At 43.3% G+C, this 24,135-nt stretch overlaps 1 protein-coding gene across 2 annotated transcripts in view; it reads left to right on the top strand.

Moving 5' to 3' along the window:
* The first annotated feature begins 810 nt into the window (after positions 1-810).
* Positions 811-24,135, top strand: part of LOC141265534 (enoyl-CoA delta isomerase 2-like) — a 36,009-nt gene continuing 12,684 nt past the window's right edge. The window contains exons 1-5 of one of the 2 annotated variants that reach the window (XM_073678713.1): positions 811-965; positions 2,216-2,301; positions 14,502-14,669; positions 22,307-22,376; positions 23,936-24,029. In XM_073678713.1, the coding sequence (XP_073534814.1) occupies positions 2,251-2,301; positions 14,502-14,669; positions 22,307-22,376; positions 23,936-24,029 (383 nt within the window). In that variant the 5' untranslated portion in view covers positions 811-965; positions 2,216-2,250. Of the gene's footprint in view, positions 966-2,215; positions 2,302-14,501; positions 14,670-22,306; positions 22,377-23,935; positions 24,039-24,135 lie in introns of both variants that reach the window. The other variant, XM_073678712.1, reaches the window with a different exon arrangement.

The raw sequence follows: 24,135 nt of genomic DNA, 5'->3' as shown, positions 1-24,135 counted from the left end.
GTTTATTTATGTATTATAATCTGTCTCTCTATATACATACACACACACAAATGTATATACATATATATTTTACACTAGTGAAACATTTCACTATAAATTCCTAAGAACAATAAAAAGGCATTCATATAGCAAAAATTCATTATTTGGGAATGGGACTAGAGTATGCTGCCCCCTTCAATAAATCGGTCACAGAGACTGATTATAATCAGACGGTGGAGTAAACCAAACATGTTTAGCAAAACAATAACATCAGCAGAGTAACCATAACCCACCAATAAAGTTAAAAAGATAATTTATTGAATGAATTCATAATAAAAAATAGTTACCATTAAAGACATATGAGTCGAATAAGGAGTAAAAAAGGGTGGGGAGCATCAAAAAGATCCTATATATAATGTAACAGTCAGTATATAATGCACCTATTCAATAAGTCTCAGTAAATCACATTATTAAAGAGCCCAAATGAACATAGACAAAAGGTGAAACAAAGTGCATAGATTAGAAGTAGTGTCGCTTACCCACAATGAGGGGGGATTGAATGAGCCCAACAAGCTGCCCCAACGCACGTTTCGCTTGTAGCTTTTTGAAGGGGAAGTATTCAAATGATTAAGTCAGCTGTCATGTGCAGGGAAAGATGCTGGCTCAACATCGGTGCCTTCATCAAAGTCAGGGACACGACATGTGACTTAAGTATATGTCGTATATACTGTACGTCTTGAAGGGGTTAAGCCATTAGCAATCAAAGTATTTGGCACCTAATGAGTTATTTTTTGTTGGGCGTGAGAAAACAGTTTTCTCTGGGGGTGTGTACTTCACCCTGTGTGGTGCTGACCAATCATAAGCAGGCAGTAGCAGGGAAAGGATAGAAGAGCTTGCCCCACCATAGCCCTGACGCAGGGCAGACAGTCCAGGACACAGCACGTCTTTCCTCTGCTCATACAGCGAAGCCAGAGATCGATCGATCGGTAAGGCGCGATTAGACATAACCTGATTCTGCTGCTACAAGTGGAAGCAGTAATGCTTGTACAATGCACTGAGAATTGCTAGTTTTACGTCGCCCTCTATATACACTGCGTTGTACAAGGAGTTTTCTTCTGCTGCTTCTGAATAGCTGTAATGGTTATACGGTCAGACAGGAACTGTATTGGAGCGAAGGTCACAGTCTGAACTTGACATGCTTTTCACTTGTGTTCTCATAAACAATGGAGATGATGAAACCAAGACAGGAACATATTAAGCAATAATGAGCTCCGAATTCATGGAACGAATACATCCAATGTGTATTAAACTCCAAGAAGGAAGAAAAAAACACTACAAATGGTTAAAGATGGCAAATATTAGAGAGGTTTTAGTAATTGGTCATTTCTAACCAATGAAAACTAAACGGCATCTTATAGCACATTATGTGGCTGACAAACTGCAGCTTTCCAGCGATGATCTATTGCGCACATTGAGGTTCTCTACTTAAAGCCCTTATCACCAATACACTATATTATGTAGATAGATACCCAAAGTCGGTGGTGTATGTAATCTCAGGCAGTCCAGACATAAGTCACTGTGCAGTTACTGTACTGATCAGTTCATGTCAGACTCAAATGAAAGGGTTAACGGCAATGCTGCAGGGTTGTCTTACCAGATCTATATGGGAATAAAAGAGCAAAATAGATAAGATGGTTTTACAAAAAGGCAGGATCGCAGGTCAAATATTTCCCGACACACAAAAAGACAGAAATGACTTCATATGTGTAATGTCCAGCATAACATGGAGTAAAAAGCTCTGAGATGGTAGTATGACATGTAAGTCTGCAGCTATCTCACATCACCGCTCAGTATCAGGCTGGGTTCACGCAAGCATATATAATTAAAAATCCTTCCAATGCAGACATTTTTTTCTCACTTATCACCCATGTGTAATCTATTTTATGTATTCCCCATTTATTTTTATAGAAACTGCTATCCTCACAATTATTTAATAGCTTTTTGACTTTGTTTATTTGCAAGGAGTTTCTGTAACAAATCCACAACTGAATTTGCCCTTACTGACATGGAGCTACAACTAGCAATGTCTAGATTCTTACACTGTTTCTGAGAGAATATTCTTTTTAAGTTGTGTATGACATATGCAATCCTTGTAGACCTTGACCTATGATCAGAGTTAGTGAAATCTGAGCTTTGGACACAACATTTTGTTAATATCTGATTTCTCTGAGTTCAGGGAAATAAAGCCAGCAGTAGACGCCTCACGTAAAGATGACAGAATTCAAGCAATCACAGAGGGAGTCCAAAGACAATGTTCTAAAGGTAAGATAATTGTACTCTAAGGAGCTAATCACAATTTACTTAAAGGGCCCTTGTCACCATGTTTTTGCTATGTGATCTGAAAGCTGCATAATATTGGAGTAGAGACCCTGATTCCAGTGGTTTGTCACTTACTGGGCTGTGTGGCTGTTTCGATATAATCAGTGTTTTATCAGCGGGAGATTATAACTACAGGACAAGCTGCCTCATGCTTCTTAGTCAAACCTGCCAATTAGGGCCCACATCACTGGCAGCTTTCTGTGAACATTGTATATTGCAAATCAGTGGTTTGACGGGGTTATAGAAAGCTCAGCATTCAGAGCTTTGCTAGATCTGCTGCAGAGAAAACTCAGTTCACTGGAGGCAGCAGTTGTGACAGAATCAAAGGGTATGTGCAAGCATTCAGAATGGGTAAGAATTGAAAACTAAACTGAAAGAACCTGTTTCAAATCTGCAATTAAAAAATAATCTGCATGTGCATGAAATTTCAGAAATCTCATTCACTTTGCTGGTACTTGTAAAAATGCAATGTGTGCACATACCATGAGTTCATGAACATCGCAGTCAAGAATATATATTTTTAGGGCGCAGACAGATGGCCGTAAAAATCAGACAGAGATTGGAACGTAATGCTCGGACTGGCCGCGAGTTTCCTGACCTGACCATGACAGCTGCATAGAAAAATATATGAAGCTGTCAGTTTTGGGTTGGGAGAGCTGCCGGCCAGTCCGAGTATTGCATTCCGTTCGCTGTCCAATTTATATGGCTGTCTGACTGCGCCCTTATCAAGTCAAGGGAGCCTCGTTCTGATGCTCCATAGGCTTACATTGTAAAATCTACTTCATGGTTACTCAGAGCGCAGTGTGATCTGGTGAGTCTGAATCGCTGTCATCTGACTCAGAAGAGCAGCAGAATGGCACTGGATACCAGAGAAGACAGCAGTAGGGGCAGGGCCATAACTACAACCGGGGCAGCCAGGGCACTGCCCAAGGGCCCCAACTACCCAAGGGGCCCCAAACTGCTGGTAAAAAATTGTATTTTAATACTTTAATTTCTCATAAAATACCCAGCTCCTATATTCCTGTCAGACAATGTCACCCGGAGGACAGGAGAGACTATCATTTCAATAATTTCCAGGAGCTCTGCCAGCTGTCAATGAATGGAAACCTGCACTGGCCTGGAGAGTCTCATAGCACAAGATTTGTTACAATATGTTAGTCTGGAGATCACAGAGAGTTGGCAAGGCACAGTGCACACTGACTGTAACAAACTCTCAGCATCATTGAGAGGAGACAGTCTCAGCAGACACCAATATCTCTGTGACAAACTGTGAGAGCCCTGCTATTTAATAAACATATAGTTATTTGAAAATTGTGCAATATTTGGAATTATTCACCTTATTAATTTTCCAAACATATTCACTGAATATTTAATTTCTAAAACTTGCATCATAAACAACAAAATCTATTAAAGGTCTTGCGGAACGTGGTGAAGCCTGTGTGTTGTATACAACAATGCGTAGCAGGCTTCACCACGTTCCGCACAACCTCTAGTGATTGAAATGTTGAGGGGCCCCACTATGAAGTTTTGCCCCGGGGCCCCGAAGTTTATAGTTACGGCACTGAATAGGGGAGTGTATTAACACACACACTACAATACATGCATATATACACAGATTAAGGGGGCAGTTTAAAGGGATTGTCCACTTCAAATCGATAAGTCTGCCTGACTGCAGACTTATGGAGCGAGGCCGCACCCTCTAGTCGGCTACGCTCACTGGATTACTTCTGCCCGGGAGTATGTATAACTCATATATACCCTCTGTTACCAGGTCAGAAACCGGCAAATCCTTGTAGCTTACAGTGCTTGCGCTGGGGGGATTCATAAGTCTGTAGTCACAGTGACTGCAGACTTATCGATATGGATCGGACAACCCCTTTTAATTAGACACTTCATTAACCATAAACAGAAAATTAGTTTCAGTTGTTTCAATCAACTTTTGTTAATGTGTGTTGTTTTTTTTTGTTTTTTTTCTTTTGCTTCACTTTGCACAGAGTTGTCTACAGGAATGACGCCAGTGAATTTGAGTATTTTAGAGTTAATGGGAGCCTGTCATCTAATTTATGCTGCACAAACCGTGAGCAGTATGCATCAGATGCTGACTGCAGCCAAGTATATTTTTCTCTGAAATGCTCCGGTGTTTCAAGATCCATAGTGAGAGGCCTGTCAACCACCAAGGGCAGTGCTGGGAATAGCTGGCCGGGGGCATAGCTGGACTAGTCTGAGGATATTTAAAGAATACTTTCTCTAATTCATGATGGGTGCTGTTTTGGCTTCATAAACCATGTGACAGGTGTCCTTTATTTAACATAAAATACATATGCATTTTATGTAAGCGTCTCACTTTGATTGCAAGCGCCATTGTGTTTGCCACTACCAAGAGACCATAGTCTATAAACATGGGTTGAGGTCAAGCACAAGACGCCTTTCCCTTTACTACTGATGATTGTGCTTTTAATCACACTTTTATATGTTGACCTAAATACACAATGAATAATTCATTTAAAGCATGCAAAGAAAATTGTCTTAGGAATAGCCTGGCTCATAATTGAGGCTTATAGCTCTTTTTGATATTGGCATCTACAAGTAGAGAGGTATTCCATTCAGAAGCATCTAGCAACTATTCACTGGATAGGTGATAACTGGTAGATTGGCATGGTCCTGGATCCTTGTTCCCTGAAGCCAGAAGACTGCAATTAGGAAGTGTATGAATGGTCGTGTGTGTCCATCAAAGTCTATGGTACTAGAAGAAACAGCCGAAAGCCAGTCGGATCCCAACATATCTGGCATTCATTACCTACCCAGTGGATTTAATAAATGCTTCTGACAGTAATTCCACTTTGTATACACATTGTGTTTGTCAGGGGACGCAACTCAGCTACCTCCAATTGTCGGGACAACAACGCAACTGACTGACAAGTGATGGACCAGGCAGTGGCTATTTTTCCTACTAGGCCAATTATTGAGGAACTCTCAGTGAGTGTACGGTATATACACTTCTGATTCCAACACAGCGATGGCTATATATATATATAGATAGATATATATATATATTAGTACAGACGAAAAGTTTGGACACACCTTCTCATTTAAAGATTTCGCTGTATTTTCATGACCATGAAAATTGTACATTCACACTGAAGGCATCAAAACTATGAATTAACACATGTGGAATTATATACTTAACAAAAAAGTGTGAAACAACTGAAAATATGTCTTATATTCTAGGTTCTTCAAACTAGCCACCTTTTGCTTTGATGACTGCTTTGCACACTCTTGGCATTCTCTTGATGAGCTTCAAGAGGTAGTCACCGGAAATGGTTTTCACTTCACAGGTGTGCCCTGTCAGGTTTAATAAGTGGGATTTCTTGCCTTATAAATGGGGTTGGGACCATCAGTTGTGTTGTGCAGAAGTCTGGTGGATACACAGCTGATAGTCCTACTGAATAGACTGTTAGAATTTGTATTATGGCAAAAAAAAAGCAGCTAAGTAAAGAAAAACGAGAGGCCATCATTACTTTAAGAAATGAAGGTCAGTCAGTCCGAAAAATTGGGAAAACTTTGAAAGTGTCCCCAAGTGCAGTTGTAAGACCCATCAAGCGCTACAAAGAAACTGGCTCACACGAGGACCGCCCCAGGAAAGGAAGACCAAGAGTCACCTCTGCTTCTGAGAATAAGTTTATCCGAGTCATCAGCCTCAGAAATCGCAGGTTAACAGCAGCTCAGATTAGAGACCAGGTCAATGCCACACAGAGTTCTAGCAGCAGACACATCTCTTCAACAGCTGTTAATAGGAGACTTTGTGCAGCAGGCCTTCATGGTAAAATAGCTGCTAGGAAACCACTGCTAAGGACAGGCAACAAGCAGAAGAGACTTGTTTGGGCTAAAGAACACAAGGAATGGACATTAGACCAGTGGAAAGCTGTGCTTTGGTCTGATGAGTCCAAATTTGATATCTTTGGTTCCAACCACCGTGTCTTTGTGTGACGCAGAAAAGGTGAATGGATGGACTCTACATGCCTGGTTCCCACCGTGAAGCATGGAGGAGGAGGTGTGATGATGTGGGGGTGCTTTGCTGGTGACACTGTTGGGGATTTATTCAAAATTGAAGGCATACTGAACCAGCATGGCTACCACAGCATCTTGCAGCGGCATGCTATTCCATCCGGTTTGCGTTTAGTTGGACCATCATTTATTTTTCAACAGGAAAATGACCCAAACACATCTCCAGGCTGTGTAAGGGCTATTTGACCAAGAAGGAGAATGATGGGGTGCTACGGAGAGTGATGGGTCTGTACTGTATATATTACAAAATGGGAACAAATCAATACAGTATATACAATCACATAAAATAAAAGGGATAACAAAAGAAAAGTATTAAACCTGTGTCATGAAAATGGCTCAGAGCTTAGTGGAGGAAAGCGCTCCTTTTAGGAGAATAGACAGAACCACACAGCAAGCTGTGTCTTCCAGGACTGACAAATGACAAATAATGTAGTAAATAACCTCGGCACTCAAGGTATATGAATAAATGTGAAAATTTATTACAATCATAGTCCAATCCCAAAAAACAGTAGACGTTTCGGCCAGTCAGTGGCCTTCATCAATACAATCTATAAGCATAAATGGACACCGTAGATTATAATATGAAAATACAACATAAAATAAAAATCAAAATTGCATAGTGATCATGCGCCGGCATTGAGAACATATATGAAACATAGCATAATAACAAAGAGGAAGCCTCAAAAGTGACACATACCAGGTGTGGATTGGAGTGAGTCCAGAGAAACAGGCAAGTGTCACTAGGAGTACAGGTAAATCCTGTGTGAGGATGTGAGTCAGTGAGTGAGTTTACAAAGCTCACAATAATAATAGGGGGTGCCGCATACTGTCCTATTGGGGTGTACCTGTGCGTCCTGGAAGTGGTCCTACGATTCCAACGCGGAGTCCACCGCTAGTTGTGGGAGGAGTGACCTCATGGGTTCTTAATTACCGCTATTTATAAGCCCTGAGGTTGGGGAGGGCGTGATTGACGTCGCTAGTGAGGTGAGTGGAACGCACCCAGCAACATTGCTGTATGTGCGTGCGTTCCACGAAGAGCCGGAAGTGACGTTTCCAGAAGTGACGTCACCGGATACGCATAAACCGGAAGTCAAGTGCGTTCCACGCATGAGGACTTGCGTTCCACCAGGGAAAAGGAAGAGGACGGGAGCTTGAGAAGCGATTTTATCAAAGCAGATTTATTGAGAACAAATCGCTTAGACAGGGTGCATTGTGCTTGGGTAGTCCTGTGTCCAGGTGGCAAGATGAGACATGTGGAGGTGACATCAGAGGAAATACAGAGAATATGCTTATCTGAAACAAAGTACACAATCATTAGAAGGATATCAATAGTGTATCACATAAAATAAATGGTATATCCAATTACTGTGTTTCAAATAAAGGACAATAAGTCGTAATCTCTATTAAGGCCCCTGGGGGTAAGGGACTGTAATTCGTGTATCCAGAACGCCTCCCTCTGTTTGAGAAGGCGTACATGATCTCCGCCCCTACGTGGTTTGAAACCTGCTCTAGTATTTGGAATTTGAGTTGTGAGATTTGATGACCTGCTGAGTGGAAATGAAATGGGATGGGTAATAACAGGTTCTTACAGCGAATGGTCGATTTATGTTTAGAGATACGATCTCTAATAGGTTGGGTGGTTTCCCCAACGTAAACGAGACCGCATGGACATTTAATTAGGTAGACCACGAATGACGTGTCACATGTGAAATAGTCCTTGACCTTATATCTCTTCCCAGACAGTGGGTGATAAACAGTATCGCCTCGTAACACATTGTTACACTGTCTACATTGTAGGCAGGGGAAGGTGCCGGTCCTGGGGTTTTGGAGGAACCTCTGTCTTGGACCTAAATTCTGGCTTCCTATGTCCACCCGTATAAGGCTATCTCTCAGATTTGTGGATCGTTTAAAGCATGGTAAGAATGGTGTCTGAAAAGAGGGGATGTCTGGATAACCTGTACTCAAGATGCCCCAGTGTCTTCTGATAGCCTTATGGATTAAATATGCATATGGGTGATAGGTATGCACAAAAGGGATGCGGTCTCTCATAGGCGGATTAGGGTGCTTAGGTTTTTGGTGGTTCGGATTCCAAATGGATGTGGGATATCCCCTTTGTACGAACTTATCCTTCATCTCCTGTAATCTTATCTGTCTGAGATGTTCGTCAGTGACGATTCTTGCAACCCTTTTAAATTGTGACTGGGGAATGGAGCGTTTCATAGCCATGGGGTGATTGCTAGTAAAATGCAATAAGCTATTGCGATCAGTGGATTTAGAAAACAGGTCTGTGGTGAGGTTGTCATATTGATCTTTCATAACCTTGGTGTCCAGGAAGCTCACGTGGTCCGGGTCATGGGTCAATGTGAAATTGAGGTTGGGCCAGGCTGTATTGATATCCGAAAAAAATGTCATTAGGGAGTCTTGTGGGCCCACCCATATGCAAAAGATTTTGTCTATATATCTTTTCCAGACGATTGCAAATTGTTGAAATAGTACATGGGGATAGACGACATCTTGTTCAAAAGCAGACATATAACAATTTGCATATGGGGGGCCACATTTGACCCCATTGCGGTCCCCCTGACTTGGAGGTAATAGGTATCTTGGAATAAAAAGAAATTCTGCGTGAGAACTATGTGTAGAAGGTCAATGCAAAGGCTGGAAACCCTGGAGTCGAGATGAGAAGATTCTAGTAAGCGTTGGGCCGTAATGATTCCATGTTCATGTGGTATGGAGGTATACAGGTCTTTCACGTCCAGAGATACTAGTATTGCTTTGGATGGAACCTGTCCAATGTCACATAGGCTCTGTAGAAAAGCCCCTGTGTCAAGGAGGTAAGACGGACTGCGTTGGGTTAATGGTGTGAGGACCTTCTCTAAAAAGATTGAGAGGGGGGAGAGTAATGAGTCCGTTGAGGCTACTATAGGCCTGCCCAGGGATGTTGAAGATTCTTATGTATTTTTGGCAGGATGTAAAAAACTGGGATGATGGGGAATTTTTTGATCAAAAATGTACTAGTCTTGGAGTCAATTACTCCTGCCCTCTGATAATTCTCTACGGTTGTTCGAATAAGTGTTGTTAGATGTGATGTGGGGTCACATGGTAGGGGACGGTAAGTAGTGGTGTCACCCAATTGACGTTCCACCTCACTGACATAGTCGGTTTTATTCATAATAACAATAGCACCGCCCTTGTCGGCGGGTTTGATAATTAAGGATTTATTATCCTGGAGATCCCTCAGAGCTTGCTGATCTAGTGGTGTGAGATTATGTTGGAAATGGAGTCTACCCCTTTCACAATCGGTACGGAGTTGTTTAAAAGACCTATCAATGAAACCAATAAAGGTTTCAAGAGCATGAGCGCCCTGTGGTGGTCTATAGTTACTCTTGTTACGCAAGCCAAATTCCTCGGCCGTAATAAGGGCACTGTTGTCAGATGTAATCTGGTCTGAAGTAGATACGGGCTTGGAAAAGTGGGCCTTTAATCGTAGTGTACGATAAAAGCGTTGCAATTCCATGTCCAATTTCAATGTATTATATTTGCCAGTTGGACAGAATGACAGACCTTTCTGTAATACAGACAGTTGTGGTACACTCAAAGTATATGATGATATATTTACCACCAATGGTTGGCTCTGGATCTCGTGATTCGGGTGTAGTCCATGTTTCTGGCGTCGGCCGCCCCGCAGCGTCTTCTTCTGTATGCTCGACGAGGTTGGCCTAAAAAAGGAGCAGAGGGAGAATGGTGATCTTGTCTGTCCATCTCCGAACCTGACGTAGAAGCATCTGAGGGGGTTCTGTCATAGTAAGAAGAATTTCTGGTTGAGGAAGAGTAATTTCGCCATTTGTAGACTCTATTCTGAGCGTAGTCTTCGGCGTCGCGGGAAAATTTTGACCTCTTCCTTGCCTCCGTGTCGCGTTGATGGTTTTCAATGTTGACTTTAATTTTATTTTGTAGACCGGTATACTCTTCTGGGGTGGTGGAAGACTGGAGCTGGCTTTCTATATTCCTGATGTCCTCTTTCGTTGTAACTATTGCCTTATTCAAAAAATCAACAGTTAATACCATCAAATCGAATGAGCACTTGTTCAAGATTTGTTCAAACTTAGCAGTGTAATCAGTATTGTCTGCAAACAGAGTGGGTCGTAATTGTACCCTGAGTCCCCTAGGGATGCGCTGAGTTTTCAAATATTCAACAACGGTAGCGCAGTGCAGTTCCTGATTAATGAGCTGGCGGCGTTCCTTTTCAAGGTCCCTTCCTCCGGTTTCTTTGGGTGCGGTCTTCAGGAAGTCACTCGAAAGATGAGATTGTGCCAAAATAGATGAGGTTTCCTCAGTGTTATATGAAAAAATGGGAGGAGCCGACATGGCCCAAGCGGTGTGCAGGTGAAAAGGTATAAATGCAAATAGGAATATATTACCACACCACCGCTGGGGAGAGGTGCTCGAGTAGGGGCCTAACCAGTAATGTAGTAAATAACCTCGACACTCAAGGTATATGAATAAATGTGAAAATTTATTACAATCATAGTCCAATCCCAAAAAACAGTAGACGTTTCGGCCAGTCAGTGGCCTTCATCAATACAATCTATAAGCATAAATGGACACTGTAGATTATAATATGAAAATACAACATAAAATAAAAATCAAAATTGCATAGTGATCATGCGCCGGCATTGAGAACATATATGAAACATAGCATAATAACAAAGAGGAAACCTCAAAAGTGACACATACCAGGTGTGGATTGGAGTGAGTCCAGAGAAACAGGCAATTGTCACTAGGAGTACAGGTAAATCCTGTGTGAGGATGTGAGTCAGAGAGTGAGTTTACAAAGCTCACAATAATAATAGGGGGTGCCGCATACTGTCCTATTGGGGTGTACCTGTGCGTCCTGGAAGTGGTCCTACGATTCCAACGCGGAGTCCACCGCTTGTTGTGGGAGGAGTGACCTCATGGGTTCGTAATTACCGCTATTTATAAGCCCTGAGGTTGGGGAGGGCGTGATTGACGTCGCTAGTGAGGTGAGTGGAACGCACCCAGCAACATTGCTGTATGTGCGTGCGTTCCACGAAGAACCGGAAGTGACGTTTCCGGAAGTGACGTCACCGGATACGCGTAAACCGGAAGTCAAGTGCGTTCCACGCATGAGGACTTGCGTTCCACCAGGGAAAAGGAAGAGGACGGGAGCTTGAGAAGCGATTTTATCAAAGCAGATTTATTGAGAACAAATCGCTTAGACAGGGTGCATTGTGCTTGGGTAGTCCTGTGTCTAGGTGGCAAGATGAGACATGTGGAGGTGACATCAGAGGAAATACAGAGAATATGCTTATCTGAAACAAAGTACACAATCATTAGAAGGATATCAATAGTGTATCACATAAAATAAATGGTATATCCAATTACTGTGTTTCAAATAAAGGACAATAAGTCGTAATCTCTATTAAGGCTCCTGGGGGTAAGGGACTGTAATTCGTGTATCCAGAACGCCTTCCTCTGTTTGAGAAGGCGTACATGATCTCCGCCCCTACGTGGTGTTGAAACCTGCTCTAGTATTTGGAATTTGAGTTGTGAGATTTGATGACCTGCTGAGTGGAAATGAAATGGGATGGGTAATAACAGGTTCTTACAGCGAATGGTCGATTTATGTTTAGAGATACGATCTCTAATAGGTTGCGTGGTTTCCCCAACGTAAACGAGACCGCATGGACATTTAATTAGGTAGACCACGAATGACGTGTCACATGTGAAATAGTCCTTGACCTTATATCTCTTCCCAGACAGTGGGTGATAAACAGTATCGCCTCGTAACACATTGTTACACTGTCTACATTGTAGGCAGGGGAAGGTGCCGGTTCTGGGGTTTTGGAGGAACCTATTAGAGATCGTATCTCTAAACATAAATCGACCATTCGCTGTAAGAACCTGTTATTACCCATCCCATTTCATTTCCACTCAGCAGGTCATCAAATCTCACAACTCAAATTCCAAATACTAGAGCAGGTTTCAACACCACGTAGGGGCGGAGATCATGTACGCCTTCTCAAACAGAGGGAGGCGTTCTGGATACACGAATTACAGTCCCTTACCCCCAGGGGCCTTAATAGAGATTACGACTTATTGTCCTTTATTTGAAACACAGTAATTGGATATAATTGGATATTTTATGTGATACACTATTGATATCCTTCTAATGATTGTGTACTTTGTTTCAGATAAGCATATTCTCTGTATTTCCTCTGATGTCACCTCCACATGTCTCATCTTGCCACCTGGACACAGGACTACCCAAGCACAATGCACCCTGTCTAAGCGATTTGTTCTAAATAAATCTGCTTTGATAAAATCGCTTCTCAAGCTCCCATCCTCTTCCTTTTCCCTGGTGGAACGCAAGTCCTCATGCGTGGAACGCACTTGACTTCCGGTTTATGCGTATCCGGTGACGTCACTTCTGGAAACGTCACTTCCGGTTCTTCGTGGAACGCACGCACATACAGCAATGTTGCTGGGTGCGTTCCACTCACCTCACTAGCGACGTCAATCACGCCCTCCCCAACCTCAGGGCTTATAAATAGCGGTAATTACGAACCCATGAGGTCACTCCTCCCACAACTAGCGGTGGACTCCGCGTTGGAATCGTAGGACCACTTCCAGGACGCACAGGTACACCCCAATAGGACAGTATGCGGCACCCCCTATTATTATTGTGAGCTTTGTAAACTCACTCTCTGACTCACATCCTCCCACAGGATTTACCTGTACTCCTAGTGACACTTGCCTGTTTCTCTGGACTCACTCCAATCCACACCTGGTATGTGTCACTTTTGAGGCTTCCTCTTTGTTATTATGCTATTTTTCATATATGTTCTCAATGCCGGCGCATGATCACTATGCAATTTTGATTTTTATTTTATGTTGTATTTTCATATTATAATCTACGGTGTCCATTTATGCTTATAGATTGTATTGATGAAGGCCACTGACTGGCCGAAACGTCTACGTTTTTTTGGGATTGGACTATGATTGTAATAAATTTTCACATTTATTCATATACCTTGAGTGCCGAGGTTATTTACTACATTACGGGTTAGGCCCCTACTCGAGCACCTCTCCCCAGCGGTGGTGCGGTAATATGTTCCTATTGACAAATGACAAAAACCGAAACTCTGATTTTTATTAGATGATGGTTATGCTCATATACCTCCCCTTGATGAGCTCATATCGGGATGCTGGTAGAGGGATGTGCTAGGTCTTTAGACAATTAGATTCCCCAACTTTCAGGATATCTTTATCCCTGGAGGTCCCAGGTGGGAGATATAATGTTTCCTATCACAATTTTATCTTTCTATAGAGATGAAACATGGCATGGATAACATCATTTGACCAATATTAAGTTGGAGGTGTTAGGCCAGCCTTATGGTGATGTTAGTGAATGCATTATGTTTGTCACTGTGCCATGACACCAAAAATATATCTCCCATACCATAAATATCGAGTCAATGAAAACTCCAATATTCATCACTGGCTACAGAGTGTCTGTACTATATTCACACACAGCGCAGGAATCTAGGCACCTGCTGCAAAAAACAGCCCTATATAGATTAACAAAACTGATTGTCAGTCGCCGAAATTTTGCAAGGATATTCTTAGGGATTTGGGGTTAATACATGTGTGACAGTTATAATGCAGCTATCAAGCAGGCATAGAAATAGGATTTTTGTTCCCTTTCATTAATATTTATAATATATGTAGTATGCTTGAGTTTATTAAAAATGAATCTTCATAACCTTGAACTGTTATGTAATGTTATTACCTAGAATACAGTTGTTTTAAAAATACCCAGAATAATATCAAGAATTTCTTCCCAGTAGTAATGAAACCTTTGACTCCTTCAAATCCTAGAATCAATCAGTTTGTTCTTTTACAAATTAATTATTAGTAGTGGCCACAACGAATTGCTAGTTTTGGGTTTAGGATTCCATGTGTATCACACAAAGCTGCTGCCATTCTTTCTGGTTAATTGATAGAGTGGTCCGGTTCTCTAACAACATTTTATTTTTGTTTGTTTTGACTTTTAGGGAAATCAGAATGTCCATCTGGTACAGAGTCTGGTGTCTTCTGAGTCTGCCATACAATCGAGGACAAGAGGTCATTCAAAATATGAAACCATTGAAGTCCTCCACCTAGATAACATCACTAAAATAGTACTGAAACGGGCAGAGAAAAAAAATGCTTTTAGTTTTGAGGTACCATGTTGTTGTTTTGGCTCTTTCCATTTTCCTAACAGCAATTGTACTAATAAGTTATACATTACTATTTTCGCGGTATCTCCTTTTTCCTTGATGAGCTAATTTGGGGTGAGATACAAACTATCTCCTGATCTGCCATTGTTGGTCCAATTAAAAATGATGCATCGGAGGCAGGAACACAGTCAGTGTCTGTCAGTGTACAATTCTTGCATGCCCTCTGATCCCAAGCAACAAGTATTTATTATTACATCTACAGAAGGGGGAATGGCTAAGTACATTACCTAAGGAACAAGATATGTAAGTTAGGAATAAGAAAGTCATAAACTATGGATTCTGCTGAATTCCTTCAAACTAGTTCTACCCAGTTTTCCTATGCCTTCAGTAACAAAGTCACCTCTACTGTATATTGTAGACAATGCCCTGTTATTGCTTTTAAGAATAACACTAAAGCTAATACGCAAAAATATAAATTGTCTAAATGATGATCAAAGCTAACAATATTTATGGAGTATTATTCTATCTCAAATATATAATTGTAGTAATTAATAATCCCATAATGTTGTTCACCATCTCATATTTAGAAAGCTGCAGTCTTAAGAAAATGTTGGAAAGAAGAATAAGATATCAGTAGCTTTGAATGAACAGAGAGGAACGGAGGAATTCTTATATAGGGCAGACTTGGGGGTCACGTTTAGGTTGCATTGGCAGCTAGGGTCCTATCTGCATGCTGCAACTGTGCCCATCATTGTTTAGAAAAGAAGCTTGGGTGTCATTTACAGTAGGTTGAAGGTTTAAATGGCAACTATCGGAGTCCACTCAAATCCCAGGCATTACAGCTCGTACTTGCTGCAGGTGGTTCAGACAGAGCTCCTGCTCCAGCCGCGTCCTATTTGTTTACACTACAGGCATAAATGTACATTGTGGCATGGGACCGAATAAATCAGGGCTACAATGCCTTTTCTGGAGCAATTACATATTTAAATGGGTATTCCCATCTCCAAGATCCTATCACAATATGTAATAGGTGTAATAATAATAATATTAGCAAATATATCCAATTATAAATGTAGTATAGTTTTTCTGATTTGTTATGTCTCTTTCCTCATGTGCAGGCATTGCAGGAACTTTGGTATCCATGGTTATGACCACTGATATAGTGACAGCTAGTTGGTAGTGGTCATAACCATGGATACCTAAGGTCCTGCAATGACTGCACATGAGGAAAGAGACATACCGAACCAGAAAATCTATACTACATTTCTAATTGGAGGTATTTGCTAATATTATTATTATTACACTTATTACATATTGGGATAGGATCTTAGAGATGGGAATACCCCTTTAAGGTCCAAGTCAATGCACACAACAAAGGAGTTGGGATGTAAAAACTCACCATTAACCTTCTTCAATATGCCTTTCTTTATGTTGTTGTCATTAGCACCACCTACAGAATAGCCAATAATGAATACTTGTATGTGTGGTTATACAGGGTGGTCCAAAAGTAGGTGGCCAGAAAATAATAACATTTATTTTGATTTATATATAAAATTATATTTACTAACACAAGCATAACATTGACAATTAAATTTTATTCGAACAATAATACAAAAGCCCTTAAATTTTATCAACACATGTGCTCAAACTGTTTTCCATTACAATTTGCACAGCTTTGAAATCTGCCTCTTACGCTTCGACAAACTTTTTTGCACAAGTCTCTGTAGCATCGGTGTCTTTGCCCCCTGCCAGGCAGAGATGCCGCCCCCCCTTACCGACGCGGTCCGGGTCCGGCGTCTTCCGTCCTCCCTGCTGCTGCTGCTGGTGCATGCAGCTTCCCGGGCACTGTGCTTAGGGCGCGCGCACGCTCCCTCCCTCTTAAAGGAGCCACGCACGCCGTCCTAAAAGTCCCTGGCCAATGGCCAGAGGACTTTCCCTATTTAAAGCACCTCCTCCAATATGGAGGTGCCCGTGCAAGGTTGTTGCTCTGTGTTCTTACTGTTGCTTCAGCCCTCTGGTCCCTTTGTAAGTCAGTCCTGTCCGCCAGCCTGTTATTCAGTCCAGCCCGCCAGTCTGACTACAATCCTGCCCGACAGTGTGTCTACAGTCCAGTCTGCCAGTCTGTCTATGGGCTCTGCCTGCCTGCTTACCTGGAAGCACCTGCCAGTTACCTGCCGTGCCCGCCAGCCTGCTTACCTGGAAGCACCTGTCTGTTACCTGCTGTGCCCGTTAACCTGCTTACCTGGAAGCACCTGCCAGTTTCCCGTTGTGTCCACCAGCCTGCCTACCCGGAGCACCCATCTGGCTATCAGCCGAATCAGCCTGCTTATATGCTGTACCTGCTCCTGCCATCAACCCGTGGGAGTCACCTGCTCTCATACAAGGTCGGATCCAGAGTGGCACCTGGTCCCCCTGCTCGGTCCCTCCCTGGTTCACGGAGTCGACTGAGCCGCCGTGCGACCTTGATCAGGCTGAGTAGGTACTTAATCACGCCCCTCTGGTCCCTCCTTACACCGCAGCACAGATGTTCCACCACCCGGACCCGTAACAGTTTGCACGGGCCATGGAACCTGGTGGCCCCCAGGCTCCTTCGCTCTCTGACCTGTACCATGAGGTATCACGTCAGAGATCCCAACAGGAGACTATCCTGACCTATCTGTGGAATGTCAATTCCTGTCTGGACACGCTGTCCACCCCGTCTGTGTCCATCTCTAGCCAAGCGGCACCCGCTTCTGCGGCACCTCAACCTACTGGCACCTGGCTCTGGACCCCGGCTCTCTGCACCTCTACGTTTTGGTGGTGACCCCGTCTTATGTCGGGGCTTCCTAAATCAGTGCACGCTGCACTTTGAACTCCTGGCACATCAGTTCCCCTTCGACCGGGCCAAGGTGGCGTTCATCATGTCTCACCTCACCGGGGAGGCATTAGCATGGTTAAACCCTCTGTGGGAGAGAGGGGATCCCCTGGTGTCCGATCTTCTGGCTTTCCTCACTGCCTTCCGGAAGGTCTTCGATGAGCCCGGACGAAAATTTTCTACTGCCTCATCACTTCTCCGTCTCCACCAAGGGAGTCTCACCGTGGGCCAGTATGCTATACATTTTCGAACCCTCGCATCTGAGCTTGCCTGGAATAACAAGGCCCTGGTGTCCACCTTCTGGGAGGGTCTTTCCGGACGGATCAAGGATGAGCTAGCCGGTCTTGACATCCCTACCACCCTGGACGACCTGGTGTCATTAGCTACCCGGATTGACATCCGTTTTCAGGAACGTTCCAAGGAGACAACCCAGGAAAGAAGATTTCCGCGTCTCGCTACAGTATTCCAAAAGCCTGCCTCCCAGCCAGCAATTCCCCGGGAATGTTCGTCTGAGCCCATGCAAATTGACCAAACCAAGATGGTCAAGTCTCGCCAGGAGACGCGCCATAGCCGAGGGGAGTTGCTTCTACTGTGGCAGTAAAGAGCATCTTATCCAATCCTGCCTGGTGAGCCGGGAAACTCCGGTGTCTAGGACCGCTCGGAGAGGTCGTCCTAGGCAAGAGTAAATTCTCTCCGTCCTTGACCCTATCTGTTTCCATTTCCAGTGGTGAGACCCGCTTCTTCGAGTCTGCCCACCTGGATTCCGGAGCCTCTGGGAATCTCATTTCACAGGCTGTAGTGGACCGGTATCAGATTCCTACCATACTTCTGGCTGAACCTTTGGCAGTCGCTTCCTTGGATGGGAGACTTCTTCCAGAGACCATCTTGCTCGTCACGGAGCCTTTAACCCTTCAGTTGGGAATGCTGCACTCGGAGAGGATCTCCTTTCATGTGCTGTCCGGTCTCACTCTCTCCCTTGCTTGGTCTACCCTGGCTACAGAGACATGAACCCGTCCTGAATTGGCGATCAGGTGAGGTGCTCCGTTGGGGGCAGAATTACCATGAGTCCTGTCTGGCTCCGGTTTGTCCAGCTCGACCCCCGTCTACTCCGGCTAATCTACCTGGTCTGCCGGCACCCTTCTGGTCCTATGCGGACGTCTTCGACAAGAAGGAAGCTGAGACACTACCACCTCATAGGCTGTATGATTTCCCAATCGACCTGGTACCCAGTGCTTCACCTCCCCATGGGCGTATCTACCCCTTGTCACTGGCTGAGACCTGGGCCATGTCTGAGTACATAGAAGAGAATCTTGCTAGGGGATTCATCCAGAAATCTACTTACCCAGCTGGAGCAGGATTCTTCTTCGTTAAGAAGAAAGATGGCTCACTACATAGTAACATAGTTTTAAGGTTGAAGGAAGACTAAGTCCATCTAGTTCAACCCATAGCCTAACATGTTGATCCAGAGGAAGGCAAAAAAAAACCATGTGGCAAACACTAAGCTCCACATTGGGGAAAAAAATTCCTTCCCGACTCCATACGACAATCAGACTAGTTCCCTGGATCAACGCCCTATCAAGGAATCTAGTATATATAACTTGTAATATTATACTTTTCAAGAAAGGCATCCATGCTCTTCTTAAATTTTAATAGTGAATCACTCATTACAACTTCATGCAGCAGAGAGTTCCATAGTCTCACTACGTTCCTGTATCGTTTACAGGGGTCTTAACCAGATTACCATCAAGAATAAATACCCCCTGCCTCTCATCTCGGAGCTGTGCGACCGCCTTAAAGGCGCGAAGATCTTCACCAAGCTCGTTCTTCGTGGGGCGTACAATTTGGTCCGAATCCGTCAGGGAGATGAGTGGAAGACGGAATTCAACACCCGGGACGGTCACTATGAATATCGCGTGATGCCCTTTGGTCTATGTAATGCCCCAGCCATCTTCCAGGAGCTGGTTAACGACATCTTCCGTGATCTCCAGTATTCTTGCGTGGTGGTGTACCTGGACGATATTTTGGTCTTATCTCCGGACCTGCCCATAAACCAGAGGAATGTTCGCCAGATTCTGCTATGGCTCTGGCAGAATCGCCTATACGCAAAATTTGAGAAATGCCTCTTCAAGCAGAATTCCCTTCCGTTCCTGGGATATATTATCTCCGAGACTGGTCTACAGATGGACCCCGAGAAGGTTTCTGCCTTCTTAAAGTGGCCCCGACCAGAGTGGTTGAAGGCGATTCCTGGGCTTCGCAAATTATTACCGCCTCTTCATCCCTCATTTCTCCTCCTGGACCCCTCCCATCTCTGCACACACCCGTAAGGGAGAAAATCCCAGGGAATGGACTTCCGAAGCAGAGGAGGCCTTCATCTCCCTAAAGCAAGCTTTCTCCTCTGCCTCTGTGCTTCACTGTCCGGATTGCAACAAGCAGTTCTTCCTGGAGGTTGATGCTTCCCCCTCCAGAGCCGGAGCGGTGCTCACCAAGAAGTCTCCATCCGGGAGAATGGTAACCTGCGGCTTCTTTTCCAAGCTCTTCTCCTTGTCCGAGCGCAACTACTCCATAGGAGATCGTGAGCTGCAAGCCATCAAATTGGCGCTGGAGGAGTGGCGCTACCTGCTGGAGGGGGCTGTGCACCCGGTGGTCATCTACACTGACCACAAAAACCTAGCCTATTTACAAAAAGCCCAAAGACTCAATCCGCGTCAGGCCTGGTGGTCTCTGTTCTTTGCCCGATTCTGCTTTACTCTACACTACCGCCCTGCGGACAAGAACAGTAAAGCTGATGCTCTATCCCACTCATTCCTGTCTTCCAACCAAGAGGAGGAACCTCTGCAAATCATCGACCTCTCCAAAGTAATGACTGTGGCTCCGTTTGACCTGTCTCGTCTTCCACCCGGTAAGACATTTGTAGCGGTTCCGGATCGTAAGAAGGTTCTTCTCTGGGGCCATTCATCCAAACTAGCTGGCCAGAGGAAGACCTTCCTGCTCATCGCTTGGCATTATTGGTGGCCTTCCCTACGCAAGGATGTTGCGGATTTTGTCACGGCTTGTTCCTCCTGTGCCCGTAACAAGGTTCCCAGGCATCTTCCAGCTGGCCGTCTCCTTCCTCTTCCCGTACCTTCCGCTCCGTGGCAACACATTGCTATGGACTTTATTACGGATCTCCCTGTTTCTGCCGGTTGTACTGTCATTTGGGTGGTCGCTGACCGCTTTTCTAAAATGGCCCACTTCATCCCGCTGCCTGGTCTCCTGTCTGCATCTGTGCTGGCTAAGGACTTCATCCATCGCATCTTTCGTCTCCATGGCCTACCCCTCCACATTGTGTCTGATCGCAGGGTCCAGTTCACTTTGCGCTTCTGGAAAGCTACGTGCAAGCTGCTGGATGTCTCCTTGGATTTCTTCTCTGCTTATCCTCAGTCCAATGGTCAAGTGGAACGTATCAACCAGGTCCTTACCAGCTTTCTTCGGAGTTCCTACCCTGGGCCGAGTTCTCCTATAACAACCATGAGAGCGAGTCTTCTTTCAAATCCCCGTTCTTTGTGGTCTTTGGTCAACACCCCTGGATTCCGTTTCCCGTCTCTTCTTCAGTGGACAATCCTACCTCGGAGTCTCTGGTCAGTGAATTTTCTGCTATTTGGGAAGACACTAAATCCGCACTTCTTCAGTCCTCCGAGCGGATGAATAAACATGCTGATAAGAGACGTCTGGATCCGCCTCAATTCCGTCCGGGAGACAAGGTCCTAAAACACAACACCAACACTTGAAATACCACCCCAAACATTGACACCAGGCTCATGTAGTTGTTGCTCTAATGTTAAATGCATGTTCTCATTATACCAGCAAATACAATTATGTCTGTTAATATGGCCGGATAATTTGAAAGAAGCTTCATCACTCCACATAATGTTATCTAAAATTACTGGATTTTCTTCAATTTCGTTAAGCATAATCTCACTAAATTGCAGCCGCCTGTCTGGATCATCCTCCAATAAACCATGAATTAGACGTGGACGATAAGCTTTCCACCCAATAGATTTCAGGATTCACATGATAGAAGCTCGTGAAATTCCCAATTCCAAAGAGGCTCTTCTGTGGACTTTTTTGGAATCTGAACAAATGTTTCAGCAACAAGTTGTTTATTATCTTCTGTACAGACTGTTTTGGAGCATTAAGGATTGAGCCAGTGGCACTGAATTTGTCATGAATGCGGTTTGTCTCTTTGGGGCTTAAGTACCAAATATTTTAACCCAATTTGCTCTAACGGTTTCAGCATTTTGAGATTTTTCAATACTCTGCTAAAATCCATTTTCTTTGATCTGTATTTAAATTATTTGTCATTATGTGTTATCTGAATTATCTGAAGAGAAAACAGATTTGGGGGAGATCTATCTGTGAAAACTTGATCTGTGAAACTGGCTCAGTTGCCCTTAGCAACCAATCAGATTCAACCTTTCATTTTCCAAAGAGTCTGTGAGGAATGAAAAGTGGAATCTGATTGGTTGCTAAGGGCAACTGAGTCAGTTTCCCTTTACACCATGTTTGATAAATCTCCCCTTTCATAACCTTACTACACTTTCTGTCCACCTACTTTTGGACAACCCTGTATTTTCAGACTTTAGAAAGCAATTTAATATACAGATCAAAAAAATATAATTTTCTTTTTTTGTTCTTCAATTGCCAACTGTAACAAAAGGAAGGTAGATTAGAAAATATCAGGTCAATCTTTTCAGGAATTCTGAACATTGTACAAAGGCCAGACACTATAAACTGTCTCTAATTGCAGATGTACAAAGAAGTTGCTTCGGCACTGGATGAAGCTGGAAAAGATGATTCAGTATTAACAGTAATAACAGGTATTCCATCTTTATTCAGTATATCATATTCTAATTAGGATACATTGGCAGAATGACGGAGACAAATCACAAGACAGAGATGCCATCTGTTGGAATGTGAAAGGAAATTGGCGACCCAGACAAAACTAACACATACATGGGGAAAACACACATGTCATCTGGGCAATTTAAAGCCCCTGGTGTGCAAAGCTTAGGGTTGACCATAGAACCACCACGATGCCACCCAATATTACTGGATAACAAAAACGTTGTTTGTGGGTCAAGTAATATTATGTACTTCAAAAGCTCGTATTTACTGTAAAAATCGGTGTAGTCCATGTATGTGAACGAAATGTAGTATTGATCAAATAAATCCTAAAAATGAAATAAATGTGAATATCAGATTACCAAAGAAAAAATGCGTAAAAATTAAAAAAATTGTATATGATAAATTCTCGTTAATTGGAAAAAATAATTATTATCGTATACTATGTGGAAACAGCAACCATCACTGATATATCTCTACCTAATATAAACAATGAACTAGTTATTGCACAGTTCACACTTATGTGCTGTATGCGTCACTACTACAGAACCTGCTATGAGCCTATACTGTAGTGCTGTGTGCCTTTTGGTTTAATAAAGAGGCACCCAATGCTTTTCTTGAGGATTGCATATTAATGAGAACTACTAAATCAGGACACTACAGGCCGTAAGAACTGCACAGACTGTCTTTGCACAAGATTTTTGCAAGTGACTTTGTGAGGAGGATGTGCCCTTAAAGGGATTGTCCAGTGAAAATAAGTGATCAGATCACCTATCCTCAGGTGAGGATCTGGCCATTTGGACTCGCACTGATCAGCTGAACGGGACAAAATAGAGTGGTGGGCCTGATGCCCCAGTGCTGCTTCCATTCTCCATGGGGACGCCGGAAAAAGTGAAGCACTCCGCTCTGGTCACTCCATAGGGAATAACCGAAGCAGCAATCGAGCATGCACACTGCCACTCCATTCTAACTGGTATATTGCCCTGTTCTGCTGGTCCCTGTTGTTGGAACCCTACATCCTTCTAATAACTTGTTTTTAAAGGCTTTTTAGATGATGAGCCCTGAGTGTATAATCACTTGAGTCTATATCATAAGGGGCCGCTTATTTATTAACAATAAAATGATCCTAGGTCCTTTTGTTTTGGTAATCCAGACACAGGGATGTACTTAGGTGTGTTTCTACGCCTGGTGTTTAGCATAGGACATCTTTTGGTAAACCCATTTAATGCTATATTTAGCACATTTTTTTTTCTCTTTGAGGTGGGGGTAGATAATATCATTAGATACACCATCCATGTTTCATTTGTATAATTTTCTCTTATTCTCATAAAACATTTTGGGGTTGTCACAGCCCTGCCCCTTTTTCCTTGGGCATATTTTAATGAAAACAATACTTAAAAAAAATAAGTTATGATTGACTCAGTTTTGCAGCCACTATTCCATGATGTGGCCAGTTTTTAACATGCTCAAACTCATCTCATCAAATTTAAATTGGATAAATGGAACTATACATCTTCATTTTGTGTTTCTACAGGGCAAGGGGATTTCTTTAGCAGTGGCAATGACTTAAATAATGCTCTTCGGTCATTCGAAGGAGGTCTTGAAGAGGCGGTAAAAGGAAACACTGGGCTAGTAAAGTACTTTACTTTCCACACTGACTTCAAAATGGCATATCATGATCAGGGGCATACATAGAAATTATGGGGACCCATAGCAGAAGTTCTAATTGCCCCC

The sequence above is a fragment of the Phyllobates terribilis genome, unplaced genomic scaffold (genome assembly GCF_046119375.1).
Source record: "Phyllobates terribilis strain yellow unplaced genomic scaffold, ASM4611937v1 Scaffold_4__5_contigs__length_816908805, whole genome shotgun sequence".
Taxonomy (NCBI): Eukaryota; Metazoa; Chordata; class Amphibia; order Anura; family Dendrobatidae; genus Phyllobates; species Phyllobates terribilis.
This window is presented reverse-complemented; position numbering and strand designations above follow the sequence as displayed.